The sequence below is a fragment of the Seriola aureovittata genome, chromosome 5 (assembly GCF_021018895.1).
Source record: "Seriola aureovittata isolate HTS-2021-v1 ecotype China chromosome 5, ASM2101889v1, whole genome shotgun sequence".
Lineage (NCBI taxonomy): Eukaryota > Metazoa > Chordata > Actinopteri > Carangiformes > Carangidae > Seriola > Seriola aureovittata.
In genome coordinates this window covers 27445811-27472146 of record NC_079368.1, presented here as the reverse complement: position 1 = coordinate 27472146, position 26336 = coordinate 27445811, and the positions used below count along the sequence as shown (strand labels likewise).

Genomic DNA, 26336 nt, shown 5'->3' with positions numbered 1-26336 from the left:
TCACACAGAGACACAGATAAAAAAATAAAAAAAAATCATCCAACATAATTTTATGAGGTGAGAATGACATCTCAAATTTCCATCATATTTTATGCAAACAATTTTATGTGACTGTTCAGTTTTGTAAAATAATCTAGAAAGGGGCATCATAGGTGGTGCTGAATGAATTGAACAATTTGTGAGTTATCAGAAGATTGCATAAATTCTTAGAGGAGGCAACACAGAGAGGAATAGAAGTAAGAGAAAGAGAGTAATGGCCAGCTGAAAGTGGAAAACTGGTGGTAATTTGGAATTTAGTAGAGATTTTTTTCCGATTTCACATTTCAGATGGGCACTCCACTGGCAACACATCAATTTTAGTTCTCTTGAATTTTGCTGAAGTGCTCTGCCAGAAGGCAGTTGTTTCCCACAATTTAATCTATTGTGATTCAATGAAAGCAATGAGATGAGATGAGGCACAGAAACAGAGAATTGATCCATTTAAATAAATAATCATCACAACACATCTAAACTCAGAGACTTTTTTTTTTTTTTTTTTATAAAGTCAGTCTTATGTAAACACAGGTTTTTCTGGAGATCCCTTTATTAGAAAACAAACAAGTATCACTGTATGGCAAATAGCTACAACAATCACATAAAATATTATAATAGCTGGTCTCTGAAAGATGAGGATCCCATGTTGTCATTGGGATACATGTTGCCATCAATCTAAAGTAGACTTGGGTAAAGGAGAATTAAGTGGGTGGCATGCTTGCCCACAGGTATTGTGAAGGTGTAACGCACACTGGATGGCAGGAGACACACCACAGTCCAGTCTAAAATCCAAACTCTTTAATCCGGTAAGGCAGGCAGAGTCATACACTGTAAAACAGTCCAAAACCAGGCAAACAAATCAGGCAAGAGCAGGGCAGAAATCCAAAAACCAAAAATGCAAACCAGGTCATAAACTGACTAAGAACACTAGTGAATGCAAGAGAGCACTCGGTGATAGCGATGACAAAATGGCAAAAGGCTGAGTGAAACACAGGAGTATATATACTGACTGACGAGCTGATTAACAACAGGTGCGTCTGAAAACGTGTGGATGATTGCTGGCTGGATCGCTGAACAACTTTACAGGAAGCAAAGCAGAGAACAGGAGTGCATACAGATTTCAAAATAAAACAGGAAGTCCATGAGTGTAATGAACAGAGTCCTGACAGATGGAGCAGCAGTCAAAAAGGTCCTTTTTTATTTGTGAAATCTGTCTTGTGCAAAGCAGTTTTCTTGGTCATGGAAAGTTTTTGTACAGATCTGATCACCTATAAAATGCATTTGAATTATTTCCCTACAATCATCCCTGAGGGGTCGGGATTAGCAGGCTTCCACTGCTAATGGAGCCTTAAATCAGATGTTGCGATTCTGCCCTGCTCCACTGCCATTGATGAATATGTATTTTCTCATCAACAACCTGCGTATGAATTTTCTACAATTTATAATGAATTACCTCTGATTCATTTTGGTTCCAAGGGCCATGAAATATATGCTTGTGAGAGACAATGTGGGCTGTCAGTTACAATCAAAAAGGGATTTTTTGCAGGACACATATAATATAATATATTATATTATATTATATTATATTGTATTGTATTGTATTATATTGTATTATATTATATTATATTATATTATAAAATATTATAAATTAAAAAATATGTTTTAAGTTTGTAGTCTGGAATATAAGAAACAAATTGATGTAATACCACTATCTTCCAATTTTATTACATTTAAAGTCACTGTGATGTATTAAGTCTTTTTTCATATATTTGAGTGCCTTATACTTTGGTTCCATGGTTGGTTTAATAACTTTGGTGTAGATATATAATCTGTCTGACTTAATTGTAAATCATGCTGAGTACTCACTTATATAGAGAATTACTGTATCTCAGGATTATTTGATTAAATGTCAGTGTCTTTTAAAATGAAAGGAGATTGGAGAAATTCCAACTCGGAAATATATGACACTGTGGTTCAGTATGGTCGAATTCATTCTTCCATATGCTCTCATCCTTTGTGTCTTTCTCCGTGCTTCTCCTTTTGCCTACTGACATGTGAAGGCCAACATTATGGTCATTCTCTCAGTCTTAAGTCAACTCTTACCGAACTTTTTCCATATTAACCACTCATCTGTAAAGAGCAGTGGGTTGGCCGGGCACTGTCAGAATAAATTGAAGGGTTGAAAATGACTGTGAATAACTTGGTGATTTGTGGGTTGTTTGACTGAATTCTTTGACTTTACTGAGATTTCCTGAATCTTGGTGTTACATACACAATTCTACGTCATTCGTCTGACGTCTTTGCTTTGACGATGGAGCATGAGAAACATGTGTTGACACTTGAAAGTGTAGGAGTGGCTGTAAAATTGGGGGGGGGGGGGGGGTTCATGATAGACGGGCAGACACCGGGTAGGTGGACAGAACAGAAGGCCCACTGAGGTTTATTTTAAGAAAAGAAGCAATGACAAAGTGAAGTGATGTGTAAAAAAAAAAAAAAAAAAAAGATAGGTGGCTCAGGAAAGCAGGGAGATAGGGAAAGAAGTTGAGGATCAGTTGAGGTGTGGAAAATGGGAGGGTAAAGTGGCATACAAAGACGAGTAGGGATTAACAAAGATTAAGGTGTCTTCAGATACATTTTAACTGATAAATGTGGTGACTCTTAGACTTATTTTACAAAACTTCAAAAACTAATGGACTTACTATCAGCTACAATACAGATTGCTCAGGGCTTTCACGTTTATCTCAAATTAATACTCACATGCATGGCTCAGACCTTTATGACTTTGAAATTTGTATTTTTTCCTTAGTAGAGGTCAGTGGAAAAGTGATTTAAAAGAGCAAGGTGGAAAGCTGGGACAGATAAAGAGGCATAAATGGATGATGCAGAGTGTGAAGGATGAACATGTGAAGAGCAAAGTGAATAGAAAAGGTAAAGAGAAATATTCATGGACAGAAAGCAGAGCAGTCTTAAACTGAGAAGAATCGGTAAAAACATCCATTTAGATTGTACACTCCAGTCAATAGCTCTAACATTTGTTGTTCCATTCCCATTTATTGTTCACACACACACTAGAAAGAAAGTAGTCATACTAAATTGGTACAGAATTGACAAATAAAATGTTCTCTGTGTGTTACTCATATGCCAGTTGCCATATTTCCTCATATACTGACTACAGCCTTTATTTACCTCAGCAGCATGTATAATCGGCCATATTTTAGTATGAAGACCTGTTCTGATCTGTCCCCGTTTGCCCTGTTAAAGATACTGCAGTACGCTGTTAATACAAACTCACCACTTCCACTAACTGTTTCAGATACGTGTGGCAATGGACAGAGACACTTCATTTCTTAACAGGGCTTTTAGTATGAAACATTATATGTTGTGTGTTACTGCAAACTACAAACAGACACACACACATATCAAAAAAGAGAGAGAGAAAGAGAGAGATAGGATTTTCTGCCCCCCATTTTTCTAGTGCAGCTAAAAGGGCACTTAAAGGGCTCGGCTCTGGTTCTCTCCTTGAACTTTATCACCAGACAGAGGTGGCATTATGTTCTTATCTCAACAAACAGGGTGTGTGTATGTGTGTGTGTGTGTGTGTGTGTGATGCACGATGACATTAGGGTTTTTATCTGTGCACATGGAGGTGGAAGCACAATGATTATAGAGCATTACTGCTAAAGGACTGGAGGCTTGGTCATTTGAGTGTGTCTGTGTGTGTATGTGAGGAGCACCAAAGGTTAGTGCTATTGACTTCTGCTAGTACAGCCTCTAATGGGGATGCCAGTAAGTACTTTAGAGATGATACGGATTTGTGTGTGCGTGCGTGTGTGTGTGTGTGCGTGTGTGTGTGTGTGTGTGAGGTTGTCATCCCACATTTTTTTTGAGTTTGCCAATGTGCTTATCTGTTGTCTGTTTCTCTCTCCTCTCCCATTTCCCCTCCACGAACACCCACATGCGCAAACACACACACACACACACACACACACACACACACACACACACACACTTTACCGCACTTACACAGTCTCCATGCACTGTATGCCCTACAAGCATCCTTTAGGTCCCTACTCTTCCACTATCATGTTGCCATCTCTATCAGTTTATCTTGCCTTTATCAGTGTACCTCCCTTCACCCTCATGCACCCACCCACACACACACACACACACACACACACACACACACAGTTTTAATTCCACACGTGCAAGTCTCAACACAGGCCACAGATCATTATATCAAATGATCAGATGACACATACGTACAAACACAATGAACAGGGAAACAGTGGAGTAAGTGGGATGGAAAAATGAAGTGTCTTCCCTCCGTCCTTCCTGTCCTTCCTCTCCTCCCCCTACTTCCGCTGCTTCGATTATGGAGCATGTTTTGGGCTGTTGCATCCTCTGGTAATTCCTGTACTCAGTTCCTGAGGGGATTTATGCTATTGAAGATGTATTAGATGTGCAATCAGAATTGTCTTAGGTGAAAGAGAGGGCGATCAGAAAGAGGAAGATAAAGAGAGAAGAGACGGAGAGAGATGAAGCACAATGAAATCAGAAATGAGAGAGGGCAGTTTATGTGAGAGACAAATGCAGGCAGAGAGTGTGTGCAGTGAAGAAAGACAAATGGGGAGATGATCGTGGATGGGAGACCCAGGGAAAAGACTCAGAAACAGATAAAAGCATGAGATGTTTCAATAGAAGACTTTCTGTTTGTACAGTACCTTGCTAACAGCTGACAATAAAACAAAAGGCTTGCTTTTCCAAAAGCCTCTTACTGCGTATGGCTGGATGGACACAAACAACGTAGTAGCTTTTAAGGGGAGAATCTGACATGTACACTCCAGTGGAATGAATCCTGTGTTTGTTTTTAGTTCTGGCAGAGAGCGGAAATGTTGTCCTTACAACACCCGGGCAGTTACAGATACCCGAACAGTGACGAATACAAGGGAATCAGTTAAGGCTGCCACTAACGACTATTTTTCTATAGATTATATATTATAGATCGACTATCTTACCAATTTGTCGATTAATCCCGACGATTAATTTTCCTTCAGAAAACTTTAATGACACACTGGCACGTTCAATCAACATAGAATGAGCCCAGATTCTAGCCTTAACGTTTTCTCAAACCCTTAGGCTCTTCAATGCTAATACTAAGGTAGCAGGCAGCTTTATGAGAGTATTTAGCAGCTACAAGGACAAAAGGTATTAAAAGCTCTCCCTACTAATGAATAGACAACACTTACAAATGAAATAATCCTTCACATTTTTGTGACTGATCACACTGTGCGCCATTATAAATAATAATCACAAAATAACACTGGTTAAACAAGGCTTATAGTGAAGGGATTTTAACTGTGATTTGCTCATCCTCTCAAAGTCAGAGCCAAGCCACTAACGTTATGGATGAGTATCATTAGGACTTTATCTTCATCTTATCCATACCCTTATTGATCCAGCTCATATTATTACTGGTTCTTTATCATTAGCCTACTAAAGAATTGTTGTTGTTTTTAAATGATCATCTTTAAAAAAGAATAAATTCAGAACAGGATTAGAATCGATTGGGCTGGTTTGTCTCAGACAGTCGATCAGTTTACAACAATCTGCACCATTTTAAGAATTGATAATCAGTCAGACTTACATACTGACACATTTCGTTTTAGCTTTTCCAATTTGCTGTTCGCTTAACCAGAGTATTGTTGTTGTGTAAAAGATACTGGGAGACGATGGACAAAATAGTTGAAAATATCTTTTTTCTGGATACTTGTTGAACAGGTGGTTTGATACTAGGTTATATAAAGATATTGTTTGTTTTTTTTTTTTGTTTTTTTTTAGAGGGGTGTGATTAAATGATTAAAACACATTTTTTCGGCTGGCCCTGTCCACAGCAGCACATCGCTCAGCTTCTGTGCAGGCGCTCCCGGCTGCTTCTCTAAACTGGAAGCACACTGATCTGAATCTACTGCAGGTAATAAACTGACTATAGATAACTACCTCACACAACCCCACATCCAATAACCCGAACTTCACTTAAAGTTCTTTCAGCTTCAAACACTTAAGAACCGAAAATAGAATTTTTGAACAAAGAGCCATTACACTGTCTGTACAGAAACTGTCATCACTACATAAAAGACAGCACTAGTTGTTTGTTCCTCCTTCTAGGCCACTGCGTTCTTCCAAGAAATGTCGTCTGGCATTGCCATCCCTGCACAAATGGCAATCACAGTCCAGATTGTTCTTATTCCTCGATAGTGGAATGAGCTATGCTATCAGAGCAGGGGCGTCCCTCTCTATCTTCAAGAATCTCTTGAAGACTCATGTCTTCCGAGAACACCACCTCCCCTAACACCTTTAACATCCTAATATGCCTAACTCACACTTTCAGTGCACTTCTCTACCTGATTTCCTTGCACTTTGTCTTATTGAACAGGTTTGGTATTCAGTACTTACTTCAAGGTCCCTGACTGTACTGCGACTTTAGTGTCCTCCTCACTTGTAAGTCGCTTTGGATAAAAGCATCTGCCAAAAGAGTAAAAGTGATGTAATGAAATTACGTATGTTTCTGTTTTCCTGACAAGCAACCTCTTGTGGTTATGTGACTATCATCATAGTGTAACATGGTTATGCCACCAAAACCTTTTAGGAAGGAGGTTGGAGAAGATTGTGGACAAAGTGTGTGATTTCTACACCAGAGTGCAGCTTTGCGTTGTCTGTACCGACAGTCAGTTTTGATTTCTTTTGAACTATGAAGGCAATCTTTTCCCCAGCAGTCTTCATGTTTCATTTCATATTTGCACATTGTATTTTTGATGGTTCAATTCAAGTATCATACTGTATAATCCCTTTGTATAAGCTTGTTGACTGCAGCTGGAGCTGAATACTGTATCGTGATGAAAACTGACAACTCTCTGCCATGCTGTGTCAAGAAAACACACACACACACACACACACACATACGCACGCACATACAGAGTACAATTTCTAAACACTCCAACCCATGGAGACCCTCTGCTGTGTGTGTGCAAGCCTGTATGTTTGTGTCGGTTTGTGCATTTATTGTGTGCACATGTGAGGGATCACAGGGATGAGTGTAGTTGTTCGAGTCACGTGTATGTGCGTTGATTTATTTATTATTATGTTATTATTATTTTAGTAAAACTCACCCATTTACATTCTATACAGATTAGTTTGTCCGTCACATGTGATATCTGACAGAGCTTGGGCTGCATTGAACTAACTTGCAGAACAGTATCATTTCATCACACTATTTCAGCATTTTCACAATTGCCGGTTGGTCCAAGAGGAGAGCGACAATTGCATGACAAAAGTTGGTGCCATATTTGTTACTGATTAGCCCAGAAGCAAAGGTGTAATTCTTGGACAGATGGTCTATTCACTGCTGCCTTTTGGTTTAATTTTTCATCTCACCTCTTTCTTTTTCTTTCATGTCTTTTTTTCATTGTTCACCTCCCCTTTGCTCTCATTTTCTTTTCTCTCCTGTTCACATCACTTACTGTTGTGTTCTGCTCAGACTATTTGGTATTGCACTGATAACACTGGATTTCTTTCTCTTTTTAAATGTACTTGAAGATGCATGTGCCTCTGTGTTTCTCTCAGTTGCACAAACAAAGAAATATTACACAGTAACACATGCTTGCCATCATGTTATCGCCTTCTCTCTGGTCTCGGTAATAGCGTCAGGCTCAGGGTGAAACTAGTCTCCTCACCATAGGTCCCAGCTGGAAATAGAGGAATACAATGGTTTATAAATGAGAGGGGCAGAAGATGCAATCTGACTTAGGGTCAGCTGATCTATTAATCACAGCTTTACTTTGATTTTAGGTCACATGGCCTCATGACTTTGATTTTGCAGAAAGCACTTTGTGTCTAAGTTGTGTTAACTTATTTATTAAGCTTCCCGCATGCTATCAGCAAGAACTACAACTTCTCCTGATGGCATCTTTTAGTTTGTCTCAGTAGGTAGGCTGTAAATTCATCTTAGCATTATTAGGGGTGTAATAGGCTAAAATAGGTTCTTTGATACAGATTTTCATCAAAAGTTCAAATTTCACCACAATATGTCCATGTCCACTAGAATGTGTTAGCACGTGTATCATATGATTAGATTAGCACAGCTCTGTAGCTCTCCTAAATGAAGGAGGTAGGATGACTGTCCTTGTTTAAGAACACTAATTGAAAGCTTTTTGGGCCATTAAGGACCATCATCAACTCCAAGCTGCAAAATACAGGCACTTGAGCAAAGTTGTTAGTCAAGACAAAAATGTTAGTCTCCATTTTAAACACAGTGAATCATATGGGTCATATGGGATTAAAATGCCATTGTTATAGGTTTTCTTTTTTGGTTTCCTTCCATTTATTTGATAACTCGGATGTCCCTGTTATCCTTAGAGCGACTCCAATGTGATGCAATCCTCTACACCATCACTTCCTTATTCTACTCTCCTGATGCTTCATTTCAGAGAAAATATTGCATATGCTGTTAAATTGTGACTTCCTTTGGAAAACTAGAAAGCCACTTAATATCTCATTAACACAAAGATGATGCTGCATAGGCTTTTAAGTTTAATCAAAGTAAGATCTGAGAAACAACTATCATAACAATAGAACAATATATAGGGGTCAGTTCATTTTGATTTGTATTAACTAAATATGTAATTAGTAACTCAATTTCACTGCTGAGAGCACACCCTTACAGAATTTCAAGGAATGATCTTATTACATTGTAATGTAAAGTCTTTTCATCTCTTAAAGCTTAGGGTAGGAAATAATGATTTCTTAATTAAAATGGTTTAAATTGACCTACATTATGCCAAGCTGCAGTCAGCCTCCTCAGTTACCTGTAAAACATGAGCGCACAGTGTGGTCAGCTCCTCTGGCTCACAACTTTAGCATATGCTTCAACCCCTGGAGGCCAGATCAGATGTGTAATTGAGGACCAGAACATCTGCTACTCTTCACCATATGCAGCTGGTTATTCCTCAAACACCAACCCTTCATCCTGTGACACTACTATGACCTGTCTCGCTCGTCCCAGTGGTGAGTGCGTAATTTCATGTTGTAAAGTTCTTACACCAACACCTTTTATCAATTCAGCCTATGTAAGACTATGACTCACACTGATCCCATATGCTACTAAGCCCCAACCTTACTGTTCCCTGGCTGAAGTTTTAGCAACCCCCTCCCCTGATATGAAATTATAATTTATTCTAGCAAGGAATTGAAATAAAGAACTGCAGTGTTAACTAGCAGCTTAAATGAGTTAACACTATCTACCCTTTAACCTAGGTTGACAGGAGCAAAACTTCTTCACTACCACAAAAATAAGATTTGCTGTATAACACTTAAAATTATAATGTGTTATTCTGGACAACGCTGGACAAGTGAATACTGAATGAGAACATTTTGATAATTTTGCTGTTATATATGCTGAGAAAACAGGATCTTAGAGTCCTGTTTTTAGGCATTTTCAGTACTGTTAAAATACTGCTCTGTTCTTCTGTTGATGTGTAAATGTGACTTTAATCCTGATAGATAGCTGTATTAATGCAGGCTTGCTGTTGATTAAAAGATTCATATTTCTTGTGGTTATTGGTTTTGTGGATGAAACATGATCTGCCAGCAGGGGACAGCTGGGCTTTGTGACTTTGTTGTTCTGTGTGTGTATCTCTGCCCTCTGCCTGTTGTAAATGAACTGATCCTTCTCTGTCTGACTCCTCAGTGAAAAAACTTAATGTATCTGGAAAATTCAGTGTAAAAATTTGTAAGTTCATTCTTCAGACAGAGTGTGTACCATGTTCATACACAGTATGTGTGTGCCTTTGTGCATGCTTGACATTTGTGAAGATAAACCTATAGCTTGTGTCATGAACAATTGACCTATGGTGTATTTTTCATAAAGTGCAGTCAAGGAGAGGGGTAGTGGGAGTGACAGATAGAGGGATGGACTGCGAACAGATGAAAAGAGGTAGAGGAATCATTTTATATTGGGTCAAAGATTAGTCAACCTGGAGAAGCCAAGCTGGCTTACAGGAACACTTCAGCAGCTTGGGCAACACGCACACACACACACACACACATGCACACACACACACACACACACACACACACACACACACGCACACGCACACACACGCACGTTCTCCCTCCCTATCACAGACACACAAGCATGCACACACAAGTGTTTACAAGCTTCCTTTCCCCCTGTCTGTCGATCCATCTATCTCCATCTGTCTCGCTCTCGCACTCTCTCACACACAGACATGCACACAGCCAACCTTTCAGTCCTCTCGTCTGACCTTGCCATAGGCAATTTCAGTTGGCATGGGTTCTGACATTTTAGGGCACGGGTTAATCTTGTAATTCGCCTGTGTTCTGCTCTCTTCTGTCCTGTTTTTCTCTGCACTGACATGACCTCCCGTCAGTTGGGCCACTGAGCTAATGTGGCGCATTTTTTTGTTGCTGCAGTTGTCGTAAAGATGTTTTACAGAAGCTTATAAAAGCCTGTAATCTGAAGATGATTGTCTGTTCTTTTGGCTCATATTCTACTTTTAAACTTATATTGATATTGCATCAATATGAGGGAACAGTATTACTTAGAATTACTGGCCCGTTCTTGGATGTGTAAAATATCTGAAGTGTACGGAGTCTCATTAAACATTTTACTAGTGTAAACCCAGTGGCTTTTTGTGGAGTGGGGGTGCAGAATATTTATCAAATAATCTTCACAGGGAGATGGAAGTGGGTTATAAATTCATCGCATTCAGTGCCATGATTAAATATTTTTAAATGTAGTGTTTATTCTGTTTAGTTTAATTTATTAGATGCCTGCCAACCAAAAAGTCGTTTTTTTCCACAGATAGATATAAAACAGTTTTGTAGCAATTTATCTTGTAAACTAGCTTTAATTGCCCTGCATACAAAAACCTCCTCCTCCTCCTTATTATCACCATCACGATCATCATCATCATCATCATCATCATCATCATCATCATCATCATGTAACTGCGAAATTAGGTGTGCAACCATCTCCGCCCTTAAAAAGCTTTCTGCAACAGAACAGTGTTGTACGTTACCTATCACTGAGCTGTCTGTGTTCAGTTAAGGACTGCCTGACCAAAAATGTTTATTTATGAGACCCTGTCAGTGATGTTTCCATTTAAGGTATCTGTAGTGACACTTAACCATTAAAAGACTTTTTGTAGTATACCTTTATTTGATGTACAGTAAAGTACACTGTTACACTATCATTGCAAAGAATTTTAAACTGATTATAAACAATGCCATGTGTAAATGATCAGGAATATGCAGAATGCAAGCTTGTGAACTGAATCTAGATTGACTTATTAGCCAGGTTCCTACTGTAGCTTGATGGATAGATGGATTTTTAACATGGGTTATGGACATGCATACTAAATGTGTGAAATGAAAAAAAATCACCCTATCCCCCTTGTGCGACTGGAAAAAGCTGTTAGCAAATCAATTAAAGAACATACACAAACATACACACACAAATACACATGCACACACAACTGTTTACCTTAGACCTATCAAGACGGCTTATTCTATTTGTTCCAGCCATTGATCTGTTCATATCTAAATGTCAGGGTGGATATCATCATATTTACTGGGGAGCTGAATGTTGTGTATGTGTGCAATTATATGCTCATGCTTGTGTGTGTGTGTGTGTGTGTGTGTGTGTGTGTGTGTGTGTGTGTGTGTGTGTGTGTGTGTGTGTGAGAGTGTATGTGTGTGAGAGTGTGTGTGAGTGAGTGTGAGTGTGTTATATATTCTCTCTGTGGATACGACAGTGTAGCTTGCTCCTGTGGTCTGATCAATAAACTGAAAGGCTGACATACACACACAAATCCGCAAAGTTGTGTGTGCTTCTGCGTACACACACACACACACACACACACACAGAGTTCAAAGATGATAGATGTCTTGCATGTTGGCCCTGTTACCCTTTGCCATCACAACACATACAATCAAAGACCTTCAGTGTCCTAGCATTATATTATATGTCAAGACAGAAAGAGGAAAAAAAGAGACAGGGAGAGAGAAAGAGAGAGAGTGAGAGAGAGAGAGAAACTTAAAGCTACTGAGAAATGTCTGCTGTAAGGACAAAAAACAAGTGAATGGCTGCTTTTTTTTCCCCTCGTTTTCATCAGAAAGTGAGTGATTGATCAATAATGCCGATGGTGTGTGTGGTGGGTTGGTGAGCAGGCCAGGACCTTGTCGAGATGAAGTTTGGTGGCTTTTGTTGATTGTGACAGCTCTCTATTGTGTGTGTGTGTGTGTGTGTGTGTGTGTGTGTGCGTGCGTGCGTGCGTGTGTGTGCACGTGTGCATGTGTGGGCAAGACAGAGAGAGAGAGAAATAGAGTAAGAGACCTTGTCAAATGGGCTTTGCAAAGAGACTGTTCTTGAGCAATCGCTAAAAAACACACGTAAATTAACACAGACACACACACATAGCTGCAATCTGCATTTTTCAATATCTCTCTTTCTCTCTCCCCCACCAGCACAGCCTTTATAGACTTTGTAGATCATTGGTGTGTGACCACGGCTGGATCAGACTAATTAAACAGACAGTAATGGTAGTGATTTAGAGTCATTAGTTTTGGGAGGAATCACACAGGCCTTTGACACCCCTCTGACTCATCTCATGGTATGGTCCAGTGCATCCAAGACCAAGACTTCATTACGTTGCCCTTTGTTTCCTGTTGAAACATCCCTTTTTATACTGTAATGCTTTACATAAAAGTCACTGTTCTTTAGCTCTCTGGGATTTTAAATGGGATGTTGTCACCATAAACTGTTTTTTTTTTACAAATATATTTTGTTTACACTTTTTCACACTTGGTCTCTTGCTTTGTTCTCCTGCTGTCATGCTGCTCAGCCAAATGCCTCCATATCAAAAAATGAAAAATATTCTGCCACTGCTTCCTCTTTTGCCAGCTTGTACACCTCAGTAGACAGCATTTATTTATTTATTTTACAGAGTGATATTATCTGAAATTTTCATTTTATAGCCATGACATGCTACAAAACACACTAGAATTTGACTCTGAGAAGGTAAAAATGAACACTTGACAATTATGTTTCATATGCCACTGCCATATTTGTAGCATTCATTTTGCAAAATCTCCACAAGAGACCTCTCATTGATTTTTTACTAAGAACTAAAATCTAATGTGTGCACAGTTTATAAATGTTTTAATGGATTTATTAATCATATGCCATTTGTCCAACTCAATCACTGCACACTTTCATCAAAATGCATGCCATTACTCTACACTACAATGAGTGCATACCTTTTATGCCTAAGTGGCCCCACTATATTATGTTAGATTTATTGCTTACTTAAGTTTCCCTCCACCATGATGTTTTTCTTAAATTTTTATGGTTTTTCAAGGTCTAGTGTTACTCAAAGTCTTCTAAAGCAATATGAACAAAACACACAGACAACATACACAGATGTGTTGAAAATTATACACAATAGTTACTGTTTATTCTTGGCTGGATTTGCTGTGTCAGTGGGCTATAGGCAGGATACTCTCTCCACGGCTGGGTTAATATTTAACAATTCTCCACCTGGCTTTGTGGGTGGAAACAACTCATACTACATAATGTTGCTTTCCAAAGAGCTCATCTAACATGGATATTCACTCCTTCAGTCATGGCTGTCATATCCCAGATGTGTAGGTACATGTGTGTTGAGTCAGTTCATGTCTCGGCATAACAAGCACCTATCATCTAATCTATTTTCATCATGATGTATGTGAGTGCATGTGGTGTGATGTACACATTTGTATTTGTTTATTAATGCAACATGGCAGCGGAGGAATAAACAAAAGGCTTGAGATTAGCAATTTTAGCACCTTGTGTGCTAACAGAATGCATGCCAGTGGAGTGCATGTGTGTGTCTGTGTGTGTGTGTGTGTGTGTGTGTGTGTGTGTGTGTGTGTGTGTATATCCTTGTGTTTGCCTGTTTGCACACCATCAGTCTGAGCTCAGCGCTCCTCTGCCAAGTATGTAAATCCATAGAGCAAAGCAGTGTCATAATGCACCGCCCTCTGCTTGACATTCTTTCTTTTTAACACACAAATGTGCACACACATACTTGACATCAAGACACACACAATCAAACATGCATAAGGCGCACTGTGGGAGTAGCATGAGTGAGGCGAGTGACATTAAGCCTAAATGGCAGTGGTGGCATGCAGCAGTTATGGGAGAAAATGCTTCAGTTAGCATGCACTAAATGTTCAATTCATAAACAGGGAGGGGGAGAGAGGGGGAGAATGAATGGTAGAGACAGGTTGAATGAGAATGAAGTGAGAGGAGGAGAGAGTACACTCCTCCCCTTATTTTGAATAAGAGTGGTAATCTTTTAATGTACTTGGTAACATTTCTGAGACATGCAAATTAGACACAGGGAAAAAGTGTGTGATTAGGTAAGAGAGAGAGGGAATCGAAGAGGAAGGTGCAAAGAGGTTACATAGCTCCCTCGTTGATGAAATGGAGTGCTTAAGTGGGAACAAGTAAAACTGAGTTGTAAGAAGAGCCTTAGTAAAATCTAACTCTGATCTCCGTCATATTGTTTGAGTAAGAGTTGATACCTTGTTTGATTGACCTGCTGTATGTACATACGAATGTCCTGACTGACTGTCTGAGTGATCATATTTCTACCGTTGGTCAGTCCAATGCCACATGACTGGACAGTTTAGGGTGCCTACAGCCGCCCTGGTTTCCCAAATGCTCTGAAGCTGCAGGGAATTGCCAATTAATCAATTAGGATGACAGTGAAGCAGAAGTGATATCTCTCCTTACATCTCATCTCAGAACAGCATTCTGCCTTTCATCGTGCAATTTACTGCCTACCTGTGGTGGCAGCAGGGTATTATCTATGAAACTTTCTTTGACCACAGGGTATTATCTATGAAACTTAGTTTGACCACCAGCCGTTGTAACTAACATTTCTGTGGTTTTCGTTGGCGCGAACGTGTCCTATTGCTAAGGGCTGAAGCTCGTCAAGCGGAGAGGACAGCAGCCTTTTTGGGAGGTTTGCACATTGAGGATAATCCTGGGATCTTTGTCCATCGCCAGAGTCTGCTTGTCAAGTTATCATTGACTCACTTTCTACCAATTTGAGATCGGTTATGATATTGCACGCATTATACGCATGCGCAGACCTGTGAGGAAAGGCAGCAGTAGCTTGTACGTAGGAGGAGAGAGTGAGAGCGAGCACAGCTAGCTAGTTAGCTAGCAATTTAGCCCTGAATGTTTAGTGCGATGTATGTGTACCTGAGGCTGTTAGTGCAACAGCTACAACTCTTCAAGACCAAAGTTCCCGCCTCTCCGCTGTTCCTCCCACCTAGAGTCCAGACTGTGAGCCAGGAAAGATTAACAACACTGAGGCTGGAAAATGGAGGAATCACTATTATCATGGTAGTGTTTCATTGTCAACTAATGCTAAATATTTTTTGATATAAGTGATTTTTTTTTAGATATTATTCAGCCATACTGCACATTTTGGATGTTTTGTGTCATCTCAGAAGAGACAAATGCTTGTTCAGCCAGGAAGGTGAAAAGTGAAGATGTCTAGTCAGAGTGCAGCAAGGTGCAGGAGTGAGACTTTCAGCACAGGATAGACAGGCTGCACAAAATCATGAGACATGACAGGCCCTGAATTTATGAGAGATTTTCTTCTACTACTGTCATGATAAGGTTTTGACATTGGTGAAGTAAACATCTGAATCGCACACTGAGTTGGGGAGGTCTCAGCTCCGCTTGCCTGTCTGTAAGATCCACCGCACGCCACTGGTAACTGCTAAGCTAAAGAAACTAGCAAACCTAAATAGCAATTAAACACCAGCAACCAGAAATGAGACATTACGTTACCGCAGGACAGCAATAAAAGAAAAGAAATAAAGGGTTTCGGGCCATTACAATGCTAGAGGGCTTTTAATTTGAAACGATTACAGGAAGTGATGAATTTGTATTTACATGGAATCAGAAACGATTGACGGCAGCGACTCAAAAGGAGGCTTGGTAGTGTAATAAGGCAGTATGACCAATTAAACAAAGTGAATTAGAAATAAGGACCTGGATCTAATAAAAGTGTATTATGTTCAGGTAGATAAAGTCGACGGTCAGAGGCTGTGCCCTGTGAGAGACAAACAAGGAAAGATAGTCTGTTGTTTCTAACTTTCTTGCTGAGCAATCATTTTATAAATAAATACAGCCGATAAAGACAGGCTTTGTCTTTATCTTATGGGGTGAGGACTTCGTGGTTATAAAATTAGGATTTTAGCAGCATCTACGAGATGGCTTGGAAATTAACACGTCTTAATTTGCCCTGTGTCAGTCACAATTTCACACTTGTTCTGTCTTTTTACAACATAGACAGGAAAAACGTGTGAATTCAGCTGTATTAAAATACTATATATGCAAGCAGGCACATTGAGTAGGAGAGCACTAGGACGTGTTCCACAATGTTTTCAACTATGTCCCCAAAATTCGGCAAATTGACCACATGCAGTCCTGTCTTACACTAGGTTTTGACCTAGTCCTGTTTTTTATATCAGTATCTGTCCGTCTCCGCCTTCCTCTCTCATTGCTGCCCACTGTGTTCCTATTACTCTCATGTTGTAGTTCCTCTGTATATTTGTCTTCTGTCTTACAGCATTCAGGTGAAATGAAGGGTTTGAGATGATAACAGTAATCGTACTCCCCCACCTCAAGACTCTTACAGCCTTATCCCTGGATGCACATATGCAGACACAGAAATACAAATTAATTACAGTAATCAGAATGCAGGCTTGGATAGACCAGGTTGATAGCATAGTAATTTATTGTGAGTGTGTCAGTGGATGCATAACCATATAGCGCAGCAAATAAAATTTCTTTTCTCTCGGCAAATAATGCAGCAGTGGCTGGACCGCAGTGGTAGAAATAGAAATAGATCTGTGCAAATGTGTGTGCTTGGGTTTTTAGATGTTTGTCTACCTGTAACTTTTGTATGTGTGGCTGTACTTTCACAGCTTGTGCTTGCATGTTTAAGTGTGAAGCTTGGATATGCCTAGTTTGGAGGGTGGGCTGTAGGCTATTTGCTTGATTTGATCACAAATAGTGCATGAAATTAAATTACACAACTAATTTTCAATTTAGAGCACTTTATTCAATAGCAACGCCCACTCTCTCTTCAAGCTTCCCCTATGAGGTACTTAGGCAATATCTGCTTTTGCATTAATATTTTTTACCCTCTCACGCATAGACACAAATGGCCACATAGTTGAATATACTGTGTGCTATACATTGTATAAGGTATACTACGGAACAAACAAACAATCACTGGCATTATTTTTTTGTCTCTGAGCATGTTTGAACAACTAAACAGTGAGTTGTGTGTGTGTATATGTGTGTTAAATCTCCACCACTTTTGTCAAATCAGGCCTTGATATGAGCAGCAGACCTTGACTCTGCATGTCAGCCAACTGCAGCCATTTGCCAGAATCAATGATTTTCTCTTTGTTGAACTCCTTCAGGAGTGACAGGTGGACGGAGGTCATTACAGGATCGAAATGGCGTTTGGCTGTATCGTGGCCACTCGATAAAGCACATACGAGACTGGGGTGCACAGTGGTATGATGCTGCAGATCATTCTTAGTTCTCTCTGTCTGCTTTCAGACTTTGAGAAAAGGCTTACTTATATTGACACTGAGTGATTGGATTTGTCCCGGTCCACAGAGTTGGTGTTTGGTGTGTGTGATCTTCTGACTTCAGAGAGTGAGAACTGAGCAGAATTGAAGCTTTTTTGGAGCTGGTCAGAGAGGTCAGAAGGATCCCTGTGGTAGCACTAAGAGAATGATGCCCAGGTGACTCCTGCCTACCTGCAGTATTGGCATTGAGTTGTTAACAAGGCTGCTGTAGTTTGTTAGTTTGTGTGTAGACAAATACACACACACATGCACACATACAAGGCAGTCTTGGGTGTTAGCAGCAGTGTTTGTTGTAGCCCTGGTTGTTTATGCTTGTGCGTGTGTGTGTGTGTGTGTGTGTGAGAGAGAGCGAGTGAGGCAGTGAGTATATTGAACAGTTCCAACCCCTGAGGAGTCATGTCTAGTGTTAGGAGTCTGCCCTTTCGCTAATTAGCTTGAAACATCTGTCCAGACGGCTGCCAGAGGGAGGTCATAATGGGAGAAGTGGAAACACTCACATCCGCTTGCACTTGCATACAAACAAAAACACATCAACATATATTTATTTCCATTATTTTACATACTCAGTTGTGCTCACAAATTAAGCCGCACACATTTTTTGCATTTGCAATTTGTTTAAAAAGTCAAAGATTTGCCCAAAATCCCATGTGAATATTTGCTAAAGTCTTAATGAGCACCAGGGGAAGGGAACATTGAGAAGGACAGTAAGACAGAAAGATAAATATGAAGAGGAACAGAGAATAGAAGACCAGCTCGCCAAACCTCTGTCCTAACTTCTGTCTCTCCTTCCCCCCTCTCTTACCGCTCCTTTCTGTTTTTGCAATTCTCCAACAGACAGAGAAAGAAACAGCATGAGCTGTTTCCATACACAGCGAAGTGGAAGTGAAGCAGACAGAGGTGCTGACAGAAAAGAAAAATTAAGACAATATTATATTTTGCATTCTCTTGTCTGCCTTACTCCTTGTCTGTGTTGCAACCATGTTTCCTATAGACAGAGTATTTTATGGCAGCTGTCAGTGTTATAATGATGAAGTTTTATGGAGACTCTGGCAGATTAAACCACTATTAGCCATGCTCCGTCACCCTCTCCAGCTGTTGCCTTTTGTTTACGGCTAAAAAGTGTTTTATGACACACAGTGCTATAGTCACCTAGACAATTATGGCTAATGATTTACGAGTGGCACTGTATTTTTACACCAGGAGTGGAGGGGTGGAGGGATGGAGAGAGGGGGAAGGAAAGAAAGGAGCGGGTGCAGTCACAGAGTGAGAAGTGAGCAATTAAAGGAGAGCAGAGATGATGGGATGAGAGGTGAAACGGGGGCAACGACAAGAGAACAAAAGTAGACGGGTCGGGTGGGATTCGGAGAGAAAAAATGGGAGACGAAAGAGGTGAGAGGCAGAAAGTGTTTCTGACAGAAGAAAGTCAAAAACAAGCTAACAAGACTGAAGACTGAGCACTCATTCCTGTTTCAAAAGTAAATAATACGGATGGAGTGGTGTGCCGTGAAAGGGTTTTGTAAAGAGAGATGTGGGTAAATGAATAGAGATGTAATAGAGGTGATAGACAAGAACAGAAAGAGAGTGGATAAGAATTGACAGTGCTGTTTGGTTTGAGAATGGAACGGCTCTTTGGCAACCGAAGAGCAAAACAAAACATCTATTTTTTGCTGCACTGTATCTACTTTGTGTAGATTATTAATGGCGCTGTGCCGTTTATTCTTTAGAAATTTATCCTTTAGCCATCCTTAAATGATGTTCTACTTACTTAATGCCATGTTGCTTGTGTCCACTTTTAAACTCCTGCCCATTTAAGAGACAAAAAGCAAAGCTAAAGGTATATACACTGATAAATGAAACTTAATCACTTCCCAGCTGTGTGAGAGAGGGATCTTGCTGTAGTAAGTAGTTCAAGAAGAAGCTGTTCTCATAGCGTGTGCTTCACCTGTGTATTTATATATGTATTTTGGGTAAAGGAAAACAAGGACACAGAAAGAGAAGGATGGGGTGAGGAGAAGATGAATATAACGCAAATAAAAATGATGTCAACATCATGCTTGTCACAGAAAATAATTGAAAAGGGGGGTTAGACACTGACAGAGTTCACTGATAACAGGAGAGAAGGGCCACTTGGACAAGCAGATAGAGAGTGAGCTTAAAGAAAGTCACTGCTGCTATATAAAATGGATGACATTATAACAGAAATGTACTGTGGGTGCAAATGTACTGGGTGTGTCTGGATTTCCAAATGTTTTTGCCCTGCGTGTGTGTAGTAGCTCTCTCTGTCATCTAGGCAGCACCGTTTCAAAGTGTCCTTGCTGCAGTGTTTAACAATTGTGTAGTTACTGGTTAAGAGTTGACACATATAAATATTTAAGTTGCACCGTTAACAATTCATGGGAAAGGTTTTCTTTTTCCCTGTGCTGAAACACAATATTTTGATGCAGTGTATTTGTGGCTGTGCATGTGTGCGGGTGTGTGTGTGTGTGTGTGATGAAGAGGCAGGGACTTCTCCTTAAAAGTTTGTCTAATATGTGTAAATTAGTGAGAAAAGTGCTAATGTTGAAATGTAAGGGTGTTTTTTTTGTGGGTATTTTTTCACACACAAACAGGTTTTGCCATTTCTGCATGTGTTTGATAAGATTTTTGGCAGATACCTTCAGCACCTTTTGATACAAGTTTTCTCAACTCACTTATGCTGGGTTTCACACTGGGTTTCAGCCTCGCACATTTCCATAATGTTCTTTTCCATAATATTCACACTTCAGAGACCATAAATCACATTACCCAAAACAGAAAACACATTTAAAATGTGACAATAAGGGATTTCTTTCTCTTTAAAAACAAAAAAATACACTACTTTTCTCCTAACCCCTGTCCCATCTTTCAATCTGTCATGTATTTAAAACCTGCTTATTTCTACCAAACCCACGACATTTTCTATTTCCAATTCTAAATGTGACGGTGCGGTTGTTTGTGTTGCAGGTGGTGGAGACCAACCTGGTGGCCTTCGATTGTCACTGGATCCTGATTAATGAGGTGAGTGCCACGGAAATGATTTATGGATAGTGTACTGGGTGTTCCTTCAGTTCCCCTGATTGTTTCAATTATCCTGGGAATATTTATGGTTTTAGACCTAGAACCCCTCTAATCTCTTCAGTGTCCTGGGTGTTTGAAGGAGAGAGGTGCGCTTGCAAAGTTGTTGACTGCTTTTGTTTCAGATCAGTTCATCCAATAACACAACTTGATGACCAAGGACAATTTAGTATATTTTAGTGAGCACCCACGGCTCTCCACTTATTTTACGATAGAGCCACTGTATACAAACAATACATTTTCAGAGATGACAAAGGAGACCTTGAAAGAATTCCCTTAGATGAGCATATATTCCCCGGTTCAAAATCAGTATCGCTACTGAAATATTAAGATCTTTTTGGATTATCGAGAGCAGACAAGCACAGACAGTCCACAAAGTCACTCTCCTACTTCTCAGAGTGTACAGTTTTTTTTTGTGTGTGTGTGTGTGTGTGGTGTGTGTGTGTGTGTGTGGGGGGGGGGGGGGGGTGGGGGTGGGGGGGGGGGGTGGGTGTGGGTGTTTGGATGTATATATATACCCGAATAGCTAATGCGCCTTGATAGCCTCGGGCATTACAATGAGGTAGGAAGGCGCAGCAGGGGGTCCAAGCAGGTGCACAAACACAACCATATACACAAGCAGGAGGAAAACCAAAACAACATTTACTGTAGGGACAATGGAAAACCTAATTTGGTACAAACAAGTAAGAATGCTTTTGTATCCCCCCTCTTCTCTCTCTCTCTCTCTCTCTCTCTCTCCTCTCTCTCTCTCTCTCTCTCTCTCTAACCTTTGACTATAATAATGCTACTAAATGCCACAAGGCTCAGCCCCCCCCCCACCACCACCACCACCACCACCACCCAAGTGCCTCATACAACCACTCACTATTGTTTTTGCATTTCCTCAAATGCAAAGGATGAGGGAAAAGAATGAGTATTGTCCCTGCACTTTAATAAAGATGGTAGCATTCTTACATTTTATCAGAGGTAAGAATGTGGATAAATGTGTAGAAAACAACTACTCTGTATTAGTGCCTGACTTCATATATGAACTGCCATGCTACATAAATGTGTCTCCTCCTAACTGAAATAGATGTGTTTTCACAATGTTGATACTTTCCCACTCACACAATAACAGGCTGTCTTGTGACACTTTGTTTGGCAGATGGCAATGTCAAGCAGCCTACTGAGCAGTCTATCATTACCCGACTGCCTGGTAGGCTAAAGTCACATCTAGCTCCCTAATAGAGTGGCTTCATATTCATCCCATCAGGCATCTGGTATTGTCTAACACTCTCCAGGCTTTCTGGCAGCGACTTGTTCTTTGCTTAGCTTCCTGAGAGGCTTAACATGTCAGTCTGCAGCCTGCGTGCATGTCTAGCAGCATGTAGCCTCTAACACTTTGTACCTGCTGCCTTTGAGAAATCAATGGTGAACTGCTGTCTGGCAGGCTAATGCTCCTTGAGTTATTAATGTTTTAGCAATGACAGAATATCACTCAAGTACTCCTATAGCCTAAATTTAAAAAAAACAAAATAAACATGCAAACTATATACAAAGCTACAGGTTCAACTTCACACATTGACAAATAAGAAAGTTATGGTACAAGTGGCTTAGTGGTTTTACATTTCAGAATGTAGATTTCAGCATTGCATTGACTTGTGGCTCCCATGTGATCAGCTACAATTGAAAACTCAGTCTCTCAATTGACAGTAGAAGCTGGTAGAGTTAATGTTAAAAGTCTTGTTTAATATTGTCAAGTCAAATCAATTAGTATATGTCCTTACACTTCCAGTCCCAGCGTTCTGACACATACAGTACAGTACTTCAGCCCTTTTGCGCTTAAGGGTTGACAGTTCATGTTTTTGGCATAATGTCCTCAGGCTCTGTCTCATGCTCGCTTGCGTGTCTCAGTTTGCATTGTCAATTAAAAAATAGCAAGACTCAGTGGAGCAAACTGAATATGATGGGAGGAGATCAGATTGGGTCATAGGCTGAACAGAAAGGCTAAATTCTCTCATCTCTCTCGTCTCATGCTGTCGGTACACATGCCATAGCACTTTCTGAAGGTTCAGATATTGCACCTCCATCCATATTTCATTCTGCAACATATATTTGCTTTATCTGCAGTCTAAGTTGCTGAGCAGAGCAGCAGGCTCCATGTGTGATGGCTGAATGAGCTGCACATGCCGACATGCAAACGAACACAGCTAATTAGATAGCCAGTCACTGATATTCAGCCCAGCTACTCCTACCCTAATGTTTGCAAGCAGGATTGTAGATTACCCTGAGAAAAGAGAGATTTGGAAAAGAAAATGTGGCCCAGTCTATTCCCATGGGTAATGATGAGGAGAATGGGGAAAGGAAGATGAAGGACAAAACACAGCAAAGTGAAGAGAGTGGAGAGGTGGTGGCAGAGACTGGGACTCCTTCTCTGTCTTGCCATCTCTTTCTCTCTTGCTCTTAACTGTACTATGAATCATAAATGCCTCCAAATAATTTAAAGAAAAGCTTCACGCATAACTTTTAAATGACATGATGTCCTAATTCTGCTTATCAAGGCTGAAATTTAGTCACACATTGTTCCGATGTAGACACAGTATTCCTGCGATGGGCCGTGTGAAGCCGTCTAGCAGACTGTTTAAAATGGATGAGCGGCTACAATATTTTGTCAGACGTGATGTCTTCTAGTACTGGTTCTTTGGAGAATGAATATTCCTATGTGTGAAAGTGCTCTCCCTCCCTGTGGTTTATTATGGATGAGGGGGCACTGTATGGTTGTCATAACTCTGCTTTATCTACAGCCAGCAGTCAGACAGCCACACTGAAGAGGAGTTCACAGTTCATAATTGATCATCCTTCCTCTCCCTATCTCCTTCGTTCTGCTCAGGATGAGAGGATGACGATGAGGAAGAGAAATAATAAGGAACACTCATGGCTACTCATTTTCTCTGTCTGTCTCTCTTAAGTTTGGAGGATAACTCCACCATTGACCTTAGTCATTCTGATTTTCTTCATGGTCTTTCACCTTCTGTCTTGTTATCATTCTTGATCTTCCCTGTTGCCATTCTCACTCTTTTTTTCATCATTATTTTTCTCTCCATTCATTTCTGCCTTTTAGTCCCTCAAGGGTACAAGTGCATGGTAATGAGATGAGACGAGATTAGGCTTTTCTGTCATTTTGGCTCTTAACTTAACTGCATGATATCCTATGAAAGCCATGTAACTTAAATTTTGGGGATTTTCATGCTGTGACAAGCCTGTACTGTAAAAATTACGTTTCTATAGAGCTAAAATGCAACAGCAAATACATTTTGTATGACTGTAATTGAGACCAGATTACGTTTTCTATTAACATAATGAGGATGTGTTGTTGATTTACACATTTTGCAAGTCACAAATATGTACTGAACGTATCAGAATATTGGAGCTTGCAGTGTGTGAATGCAGCATTATTAGACCCCTTTTTATAGTAATGTTTTGGCACCTACAGTACTCAGTTAAGGTCAGGGGAAAAGCATGGTCTGGTTTAATAAAGAAAGCGTTCACAGTGACTTCAGACACTACATGTATATATGCAGTTTGTACACCTGCCATCCACTCCAGCAACCTCCTGGTGACTCCTCTGCTGTTATGAAATATAGGGCTTCGTTCATTTAACAAAATATGTTGCCTCTGAACATAATCCAGTTATTTCATATAAAACATATTTTTTTTTGCAGTGTAGTTGTTTAAAAAAGTAATTTCTAGGAGACGGGGTTGGCTTGGAATTTAATTGAAGGATTATGTGGTCTTAAAAACCTTTTGTTAAATAAACCCAATAAAAATCCATCGTACAAACTCCTAAAATTAATAGTGGTTAATGTGAGTCATTGTTCTTGGGAACACATTGAAGATAGAAAGTTATAATGATTTTAGGCTGCAATCTTAGCTAAGTTAGAGAACAGCCTTATTTACAGCTACAGCAGTGCTTGCCGAGGGAGAACAAGTTAACAGTTGTGCGCACTCTGTGCACAGCTGGAAGTTGCCCAGCAGGACTACAGGCGTCTACGACTAGTGTAGTGCTAAGCGGCTCCCCTGGAGCTGTTGGATATTTTGTGTCTTGTTCAAGGCAAGTGTGACACTTCTCCTATCCAGATTTCCCTGCTTCGTCTAGGGATTTGAAACAAAGTTTTTGATCACAAATTTGTCTTCCAGCTCATGTAAAATCAGTTTTTAACATCTATAACAGATCTTTATATGACTTTTTCTATTGACTCTCCATTGACATCTCAATGTACTGTCGCACTGCACCTGTCTCACGATGGTTCTCGCACGTTGATTTTTCCTTAACGTTTCACGTGTTTACACTGCGTTTCATTTTGTCAGGCTCTTTTTCCCATCATCTTGCCATACCTAGCTTTGCTCTATCCCCCGTCTCGATCTCATAGTATCTGAGGATTGAAAGAGACAGCAAATCTGAGGGTACCTAAGTAAATCACCCTGATGAAGAACCTGTGGCAAAATGTGATGAAAAATAGAATATTTTTTCTGTCAGTCAACATTTAAGTCCAAATCAGATAAAGACTACCGACTCAGAGTCACCTTTGGTTGCATTTTCAACTCCCATCGTCACCAGGCTCTTTCTCTCTGCAACTCACACTTCTTCATGCACTTTTTTAAGGACATTGCTAAATTTCCTAAAACATTTGGAAAAAGCACAGAAATGAGAGGGTGACATAGTCAAAGTCAGAGGAGTAAATTAGGGGCTGTTGCAGAAAATTGCCCAAGGTAGAGAGGGAAGCGAAAGCAAATTAAATCAGATGTGCTTTTGTTCGGATTTGTTTTTTTTTTTTTTTTCTCAAAACTTTGAACTTTTGAATGAAAGCAAAACAAGGATTTGGTGTTCTCATAGACGGGGGGGGGGGGGGGTAAATGGGGAGGAGCTGCGAGGTTGGGCAGAGAGGTAGGAGGAGCACAAAGGGTCAAACAATAAATAAGAAAGCAGCTTTTTTTTCAACTCATCTACAGATAAGAAGAGAGAAGGGGGATTTGGTGTCTCTAGGGGTGAGAAAGGAAGAAGGGAAGGGGTTGAAAAGAGGAAGAGTGGAGGACAAAGTATAGGGGTCATGTAAGAAGTGCCAAGAAGTGTTGGGGATGATGTATGTGTTTTTGCTTTTGACTGTCATCTTCAAATAAAACACTGAAGACGAGGATTTGGTGCTCTTGGGGAACGGATGGAAGGAGAGAGAGGTGATGGGTTGAGGTTGATGGGGAGGCCTCCAGACCAAAATTTCAAGCTTAGGGAGTAAACAACTCATGATTCACGCCAGAGCTGAGCTACAGGGTGCTCTGGGGGTTACGACCGGCCCAAAGCTTCTGGTTTCAGGTGGTTGGACACAGAATTTTGGGACACACTCTACTATCTTCAGGACTGAATGATTTTGTAGTTGATTGTTCAGCTTGAGGGAGAATTTTGACTAATAAGAATGGATTAACAATAATGC

At 40.2% G+C, this 26336-nt stretch overlaps 1 protein-coding gene across 3 annotated transcripts in view; it reads left to right on the top strand.

The window, feature by feature from the left end:
• grid2 (glutamate receptor, ionotropic, delta 2) overlaps positions 1-26336 on the top strand; it is a 469811-nt gene that overhangs the window by 289634 nt on the left and 153841 nt on the right. For all 3 annotated transcript variants that reach the window (XM_056376388.1, XM_056376390.1, XM_056376391.1), the window contains exon 5: positions 20761-20814. In XM_056376388.1, the coding sequence (XP_056232363.1) occupies positions 20761-20814 (54 nt within the window). The remainder of the gene's footprint in view (positions 1-20760; positions 20815-26336) is intronic.